At 35.7% G+C, this 9,267-nt stretch overlaps 1 protein-coding gene across 2 annotated transcripts; it reads left to right on the top strand.

Moving 5' to 3' along the window:
- On the top strand, window positions 2,743-3,940 carry LOC109820526. 2 transcript variants are annotated; one of them, XM_020386685.1, is made up of 4 exons: window positions 2,743-3,130; window positions 3,239-3,303; window positions 3,409-3,474; window positions 3,722-3,940. In XM_020386685.1, exons 1-3 carry the CDS (start codon window positions 2,811-2,813, stop codon window positions 3,429-3,431), a joined length of 408 nt encoding a protein of 135 aa, XP_020242274.1. In that variant the 5' UTR covers window positions 2,743-2,810; the 3' UTR covers window positions 3,432-3,474; window positions 3,722-3,940. The 2 variants fall into 2 exon arrangements, with proteins under 2 accessions (XP_020242274.1, XP_020242273.1); XM_020386684.1 differs by lacking the exon at window positions 3,722-3,940 and adding an exon at window positions 3,653-3,674.

Below are 9,267 nucleotides of genomic sequence, written 5' to 3'. Positions count from 1 at the left end.
TCTCGATATACATTCTCGGTCCGTCAGAAGGACATCGCGTCGCGTCGAAGAGACCGTCGATGACCTCCTTCTTCAGCCGCGTCCTCCGCCTTCAGCCGCCGTCCGACAAAGAAACCTCCTCCGTCAACCTCCTTCAGCCTTCAGCCGCGTCCTCCGACATCAGCCGCCGACCGACAACTCCTCCTCCGCCATGGTCCTCCTTCAGCCGTCGATCTCGACTTCAACCGTGGTCCTCTCTCTCTCCTCTCCTCTTTACTCGACTGAGAAACTCTCAGGTACGACCTCCCAAATTTTCCTCTTACCATTTTCAAATAAGTTAATTAGAGGATAAGGCTCTGAAAAATAAATTGATTCATCATGTAACTTAAGCCGAAGATCTATTTGATTCCATTTTCCTCTTTCAAATAAGTTAAATTAGAGGATAAGGATCTTCAGTTTCCATTTTCCTCTTTCCATTTTCCTGGAAACAAACAGCTTGCTGCAAATCCTGGAAGCTCCAAATATGGTTAGGAAAATCTATTTGATTCATCATGTAACTTAAGCTTGAACGAACAGAGAAGAAACTCTCAAAATTTTCTAAATTAGAAGCACCTAGAGGAAAGGGTAATGGATTTGCTGCAGGGAATAATGTTCATTTTCTAAATTAGAAGCACCTAGAGGAAAGGGTAATGGATTTGCTGCAGGGAATAATGTTCAGAAAAAAAGGCATACAAATACATATAAATGTACATTGTAATGGATTTGCTGCAGGGAATAATGTTCAGAAAAAAAGGCATACAAATACATATAAATGTACATTGTTGAAATTTACATTGTTGCATTGTTGAAATTTACATTGTTGCATTGTTGAGTGAAAATGGGGGCTGAAAATTTGATAGACTCAATATATGTATTTTTTTTTCTAAATATAAATTATGCATATTGATGTTGTAGAATCCTGAATATAAATGTATTTTTGTTTCTATAGGCTTATTTACATCAATCCAATAGAAACTGAAGATGGTTGCTCCCATGTTGTTGATGAACAAATCTCTCAGTTGGATAACTTAGTTGTGCCAATTGTTGATGAGCACTTAAAGTTTAGAAGATGCTGAAAAATTCTACGGAACTTACGGAAAGGCCGGAGGTTTTGATATCCGTAATAGCACAACAAATTATGGGAAGGATAGAGAATTAATTGGCAAAAGTTTTGTTTGTTCGAAAGAAGGAGTGTTAAAAAGCAAATCATTAGAAATTCGACGATGTGGTACAATTAGAACAAATTGTAAGGCCTTGATTCGCTTGAAATTAGACAAAAACAATGGCATATGGAGTGTCTACAAGTTCGTGGAAGAACATAATCATACAATTACTTCACCGAGCAGAACACATTTCTAAGGGGAAACCGTGAGGTAACAAGTGCAAAGAAGACATTAATTAAGCAGTTTGGAGAGGTGAACATTCCAACAAACAAGCAAATGGCCTTCTTTGAAAACTCTAGCGGAGGTTTTCATAGAATTGGATGCATTGAGACCGATGTGAGAAATTATGAAAGAGATTTGAGAGAGGAGAGGCGCGGTCATGATGCACAAATGATGTTGGATCATTTCAAGTTGGAACAAGAGAAGAATCCTTCATTTCATTATGTTTATGAAGTTGATGAAGAGAAGCGCTTAACTCATTGTTTTTGGGTGGATGGCATTGCTAGAATGAATTATCAACACTTTGGCGATGTTGTCTCCTTCGATGCCACGCATAACACAAATCAATATGGCTTGGTATTTGTGCCGTTTGTAGGCATAAATCACCATTGGCAAAGTGTTTTTTTAGGATGTGGCTTGATCCCAAACGAAGAGGCGAAGTCTTTTGTATGGTTGTTTAACAAATGGATTGAAGCAATGGGTCATCCTCCTTCGGGCATGATTACAGATCAATGTCTTGGCATATGCAAGGCAATTGAAACAGTTTTTCCAGAAATTCGGCACAGGTTTTGCATTTGGCATATCTTGGACAAAGTCCCGGAGAAGTTGGGTAAATGGGCTTATAGTACAGAATTTATGAAATCTTTCAAAGAAATTATTTGGGACTCCGAGACTGCTAGCTCTTTTGAAGAGAATTGGGTTTCAATTCTTAAGAAAAATGGATTGGAAACGCATGATTGGCTAAAGGATATTTATGCAATTCGTGAAAAATGGGCTCCGGTTTATCATAAAAAACACTTTTGGGCCGGAATGTCTAGCAGTCAAAGAAGTGAAGGGATGAATGCATTGCTAAAAATACATGTATCAAGGAAAAATTCACTTCATGATTTCGTGATCATCTTTCAGAGGGTCTTGGCGAGACAAAGAGAGGGGGAGCTTAAAGAAGATCATTGCACAGTGGAGAAAAAACCAAAATTGAAGACTTTGTGGTCAATGGAAAAACAAATGGCCCAAATCTACACGAAAAAAATCTTTTATATTTTTCAAGACGAGCTTCAACCTAGCTTAATGTATAACATTGAGCTGGTAAAAGAAAATGAAAGAGAAAGTACTTTCCAATTGAATTTTTGTGGTCATGATGAAAGATTGAGACATATTATATATTGCAAAACAACTAAAATGGTCCGTTGTTCGTGTCTCATGTTTGAATTCAAGGGCATTCCATGCCGACATATCTTGGCATATCTTAAAATTACCAATCATAGTGAGTTACCGGAGCAATATATTCTAAGAAGATGGTGTCGAAATGTCAGAAAAAGGGTTGTTCTTAGGGATGGTAATATTATTGGAGATAATGCCACAATTAATTTTGCTTCTCGTTTTAGTGAACTAAATTGCTTAGCCAATGAAATGGTTGAAGAGGGGCTATCTTCTAATGATGCATATGAATTAATGCGTGCAATGATGATGGATGCTATTAATAAGGTGCAACGTTTGAAACTCACCAATGATGAAGAAATTGGACAAGATGTGGAAGGACAATATATGAATGCGGAGTGTTCTCAAGATATGGTTCATGAACCAAGTCAAGCAAGAACAAAAGGAAGGCCTAAGGGGAAGAGGTTAAAGCCATCGAGAGAGATCCGCAAATGTCGGCCTAGGAAATGCAAATTGTGTGGAAAGAGAGGACAAAATCATGATAGCAGAAATTGCCCTCTAAAGTTGTCAAGGTAGTGTATCATTTGTTTTAGTACTACTAATGCTATTATTTTTTTTAAACTTTTTTAAATTTTGTGCAATGACCTTTAATATGTTTTGCTATCATCAATTTTTTTTAGTGATTCAATGGAACAAGATAATATTGATGAAGCCATTGATGATTTAGAAGATTCCTGTGAGGAAGGTAATGGTTAATACATACGGAATAACTTGTACATTGCCCTTTTTTTATATAATGTGATTTTTTTAATGTGATGAAGCACTTTGTTTTTTAATTTTTTTAATACAGATGAAGTTCTCACTATTGAGTGAAGTTTGATCAAGGTTGGCAGAGCAAATCTATGAAATTAAACAGGTCTAGTTGCATCCTACTCCTTCACACACAGAAATCCTACACGCCTTTTAATTTCTTTTTGGCTTACTATGTCAAGTCTCAACTATGTCACTATATAATCTAATTTGAAAAGCTTATTGTTTATGTTGTTCCAAAATAAGCAGCACTTTGTTTACAGCTCTGTCTTTTTGGCTTACAGGGGCTGGACCGTTAGGTGGATTACAAATAAGCAGCACTTTGTTTACAGCTCTGTCTTTTTGGCTTACAGGGGCTGGACCGTTAGGTGGATTACGTACTTATCAAAAGAGGTCAAAGGCCTTTGCTTACAGATAGTGAACTAATATGTGTATGCTGAGATTACAGCTCTGTGTTTTTGCTGGACCGTTAGGTGGATTACAGCTCTGTGTTTTTGTATCTTTAATCATTTGTAACGTCATATGTCGGTTGTTTCAGTGATTTGTGCTTGGCGTGTCGCTGAGATTAAACAGGTCTAGTTGTCTTAACATGAGTGATGTTGAACACTTACTATTGAAATAGGTTCATAGACGCTAATGTTACAATGGCAGTTAGTGCTGTCCTCTTTGTAGCGTTGTTCGTAGTATGTCCATTAGTGCTGGCTGTTGATGCTTGATTCTGTCAGGTTCACTACTGAAAAAAGGGACGTTCTTTGTGGGTATTGTGATGCCAAGGCAGAAATGATATCCTTCAACTGTTGAGATTGAATTTTAGAGGTTCCATTGTGGGTTCTTAATTTGTTTCGTGATTTAGCACTTTTAAGATTATGTTAATAAAAGTGCTAAGAATTTTGGTCAATGATGATAACTGTTTCTGACCGTAATAACATTCCGCAAAGTTGCACTGTAGCACTTGCTGAGAAAGCATGAGTCGGATTAGCACATGTAGGCTCACTGTTCATAATTTTTGAACTGGACTAGAGCACTCATGTTAAGTGCTGAAGTTTTAATATTATAATGGAGTTAGATATAAAGTTTCTGAAATTCTTTTCGTAGAAATATTTTTTTGGCGAAGTGCAATGGAGACTCAATCGTTGTCATTAACATATTAGTTGATATCTTCAAAGTTTTCGTATGTATTTGCTTCAGAGCTGCAGAGTTTGCCAAATAAAAACAGCGAGAGCAAAGTGCAAGCTAATCCTTGATCTTCAATTACACAAGTAAGAAATTATCCTTTTTTTTATTACTCGACACTATTCTGCTGCTTCTTCAAGACCTATCTAGGAGCAGGAAATTAGTTTTCGATATTTTTTACAGACTCGAAAGGGAGAATTTGAATCGTTCTTATAGCTATCAGCATCAATGTAACCCAACTGTGGAACGAAGTCTAACATGCAAAAATGCAACTTAATGGGAATTAAGTTCTGTTTATTTTGAGTTTTTGTACATGCAGCTTTCTGCTATTGTTTCTAGCCTCAGATATCATCAAGTGTATTTTTCATTCATATGAGATATTATCATTTATCATTGAAGCCACACAGATTTCTTTACGAGTATAGTTTTGAAATGTAATCATGCTGTTGTAATCATCCTGAACAAACTTCATAAGCATCCTGAATAGTATTACGATATACAAGAAATAGCTCACAAAGATCCTCCGACATGTTACTATATGCAAGTATTCACTAAAGGGCCATGAAGTAAACCTTGGATAATCACAACAGGCATTAGGCAACAGGCAAGTATTACTCAAATACAAATCTTACTCATCCAATAATACATTAGTTCACCCTACTTAGCACAAATCCAATAAAAATACCACATACAAATCCAAGAAAAATACCAATTAAAAGAACAAATACAACAAGCTTCAACAAATCCATAATATCAATTTCAATCTTTCTCCTTTCCCGCATTTCTCCAATTGACACGGCACTTGAAACTTGCGACATCACGCTCGACTGCTTCGTCTGAACAAGCCCTGCCTTTGAACCTTCAAACTCCTCTTCATCAGACACCCATTTGAAGAATCCACAATTATTCACTTTCCAATTAGCACATCCTAAAAACAATCGACCAGGGTTCGTCTTAGTTCCAGATCTGGAGAGTATAGCCCTCCTTCCACAATGGCACATCACTCCACGACGAGTGCTTGAAGATGACTCCATTATCCACAACTACAGATACAGAGAGTTAAAAAGATCAAAGCATAAACAGATACTCAATCAACACGACCGCCATCACCAAGCTAATTAAAACAAATACATGACAAGGCCAAGCTTTTACATTTCAAATTAAATAAGAGTATTATTTTGCCCATCTATACCAATTTCCATTGAAATTCTGGAGCAAGCCCAAATGTTGTTATTGGTTGAACATTACAAACAGCACGTGGGAAAGCCCAAATGATGTGGAATTGTATTTTGGAACTTGAAAGCAAATGACATTTGATTTATTCATTTAGCCTGCCCTCGGTCATTTTGAGCCCTCAACAACATAAAGATTTTGTTTGATCATGAAGTAATGCAGATTCCCAATATTAGCATTCATGTTCAGTTTATTAGGTTCAACCAATAACAAATTTCTCACACCTAACAGAGAATTAGTATCTGTAATCACTGAGACGAGAACTGTTCGCAATAACAAATTTCTCACACCTTGGATAATCACAACAGGAAAATTTGGGAGGTCGTACCTGAGAGTTTCTCAGTCGAGTAAAGAGGAGAGGAGAGAGAGAGGACCATGGTTGAAGTCGAGATCGACGGCTGAAGGAGAACCACGGCGGAGGAGGAGTTGTCGGTCGGCGGCTGATGTCGGAGGACGCGGCTGAAGGCTGAAGGAGGTTGACGGAGGAGGTTTCTTTGTCGGACGGCGGCGGTCTCTTCGATGCCGACGCGATGGTCTTCGACGGAGAGATGATCTCGAGACCGACGGAGAGATGATCTGGAATCCGATTGTTAGAGAGAAAGGGAGAAGAGAGCCAGGAGGGGGGTTTTGGGAAAGCAAACCGTCTGGGGGTTCACGCCTATTTCATCCAACGGATGGGAACGCTGCCCTCACATCCAACGGAGAGAAATGAATTTTGCACGTTACTGTGCGAAAAACCTGTTCGCACCCCGAAGATTTCTCTTCTCTCTCTACTCTCTCTATATATATATATTATAATATATCTATAATATATATATATATATAATATATTATATATATATATTGTATGAGAAAACGGGAGGTGAGCTGGGCAGCGCGTAGGAAATTTCCCTACGCTGCAGTGGTATACCATGTGAGGCCACACCGATGTGACAGTAGGCGGGCTGCACATCGTCATAGCACTTGCAGCGTAGCAAATTTCCTACGGCTGCGAGGGGCTATCCCGTTTTTTCATATATATATAATATATATATAGTATATATATATATATATAATATATAGTATATATATTATATATTAATATATATATATATGTACACACACCACACACAGACACCACACACGACACAGCACACCACACATATATATATACTATATATATATATATAATATATATATATATATATCATATATGTCATATTGAAAAAGTGTTATAAGGATCTTAAACATAAAAAAATGCAAAGACAAAACTCAAAATTAAAGAAATCAAATATTTGATCAACATATAATTATAAACCATTACATCATGATTGATTGAGTAAACACAAAGGTATATTATCATGAAAATTTTGTCTCAACAAACATATATAGATTTATGAAATCAAAAGAATGGAAAAAGCATGAGAATTATGAAAAATATTTTTAAATGAAAACAAATCATGACAATCATGAAAGTCCAAATGAAATCAAATCAATCAAATAAAATCATAAATCAAAATCCAAACCATAATAACATAAAACAAACCAATATTAATTTTTGTCATATTTGATAAGAAAACAAGAGAGGCAAGCATATTAAGCTCTTGAGCTTGTTTCAACCCATATAAACTTTTAGTACCCGGTAAATATGATTTGAAAATAAATACCCAATAAATCTGGGGGGTTGCTCAAACACATATCACTCATCAAAATCAAAGCTAATAAATTGAAAACAAAATTATGTACTTAAAATTATGTTTTTATTTTCAAAAACTTCAAAACACCTTTTCCAAAAATAAGAAATGAAAAATAAAAACACTAAAAATTTTTGAATTTAAAAATCAAAAAGATTTTGGCTCCCAAGCACTATTATTGCCGAAAGATTTTGAATTTAAAAATCAAAAAGATGTAGTAGCATGAGACTTAGCACACATATCCACAAGCTTCTTATGGTTATCAATGCATGTAGTAAGGGTTGAAGCTAAGGATGAAATGTGATTCTTCATGTGATTCAACTCATTATTAGGCACATATGCATTTGTGTTAGAAGTAGAGCATATATGATTATTCTTGAAAGAATCAAATTTATTTCTAATAGATTCTACTTCCAGCATGGTATTATTTTTCTCATGAGTTAAACTAGCAATATTTGAGATAAAGAATCATGATCTAATTTTAATTTTTCATTGTTTTCTTTTAGAATCACATTCTCTTTAGAAATTAAATCAAATTTAGATGCTAATAACTCATGATCGGATTTTAATTCAACATGTTTGTTTTTCAAACTAACAAAATTATTATGCAACTTGGTGTAGGCATGCACTAATCTATCATATGCACATGCAAGATCAGTAATAGATAATTCACTTTCGGATTCTGAATCGTATACCACATTAAGGCTATCGCCTAGTGGTTATGTGCACAATAAGGCTCCACATAAACTTGAAGAGGAAGCCGCCAAAGCTTATTGGATCGCCTCCAAGTTCCCTTGATTTGTTTCTATGAATTTCCTCAATGTATAAGCACTATTAAATAAATCAAGCTTGTTAGAAAACGATGAGTCAAAAGCATTGAGCAAAAATTCTAACAAAAGGTTATTCATTATAAACATTCTTTTATTTTTATCATTCCACTTGGATTTTTCTTAGTGGGTACAATATATGTATCGTCAATAATTTCCCATAAATTTAAATGTTTAGACCGAACAAAAAATTTAAATCTAACACATCATTAAGCATATGAGAAATTATCTATTCTAGGAGCAACATTAATGACATAGCCTAAACTAGGTGCATCGTGCATATCCATAATAACATGCAAGCAAGAAAAAAAAATCTCAAAACTAGATTAGTAAAAATGTAAACCTAGGATCTTTAACTCAAGGCAGTTAGGCCACAAATCAAAGAGCACCATGCTCTGGTACCAAATAAAATTACCCTAGGGGGATGAATAGGGTATATGCTAATATAATTCAATTACAATGTTAATTTAAAACTAATTAATAATATCCTAATAATTATGATATACAACAAGATATATGAGTAATGATATGCAATTAAACTATGGGCAATATAAACATGAGACAAAGGCGATATATAATGAAAGAATCAATGAGCACAAATAATACGCCAAAGCAAACGCAAACACAAGCAAATGATCACGGAGTTCGATCACCCTTGACCTACGTCTCCGCTCCTCACTCTCGAGGATAATCTCCACTATCATAATTGGTTTTCAACGTTCACCCAAAATATTTACACCTCATAATCAGTTTTCTAGCACACCGAAAACTTTTACAATCTCTCACAATTGCAATAACACAAACAAACTCAAGTGTTGGCCTCTCACGTATCACCTTCCTCAAATGCTTAGATTTACCACCTCTCCCTAGGCTTTACTACCGATGTCACTCCTCTTGGAGTTGACCACGTCTCTCAAAACATACTCCTCTCGGTGTCCTTGTGTATTACAAAGTGATCTCACAAATTAAACACAAATACAAATTGATTTGTTC

The sequence above is a fragment of the Asparagus officinalis genome, chromosome 8 (assembly GCF_001876935.1).
Source record: "Asparagus officinalis chromosome 8, Aspof.V1, whole genome shotgun sequence".
NCBI classification, from domain to species: Eukaryota; Viridiplantae; Streptophyta; class Magnoliopsida; order Asparagales; family Asparagaceae; genus Asparagus; species Asparagus officinalis.
The sequence above is the reverse complement of the archived record's forward strand: the minus strand, read 5'-3'. Positions and strand labels throughout refer to the sequence as shown.

What these genes read in the sequence shown, in the direction of transcription:
- LOC109820526 (XM_020386685.1), top strand. Translation starts at nt 2,811, where the DNA reads ATGGTTGAAGAGGGGCTATCTTCTAATGATGCATATGAATTAATGCGT. An exon ending in TGCCCTCTAAAGTTGTCAAG is followed by an intron (nt 3,131 to 3,238) that starts GTAGTGTATCAT and finishes AATTTTTTTTAG; the next exon opens with TGATTCAATGGAACAAGATA. An exon ending in AGAAGATTCCTGTGAGGAAG is followed by an intron (nt 3,304 to 3,408) that starts GTAATGGTTAAT and finishes TTTTTAATACAG; the next exon opens with ATGAAGTTCTCACTATTGAG.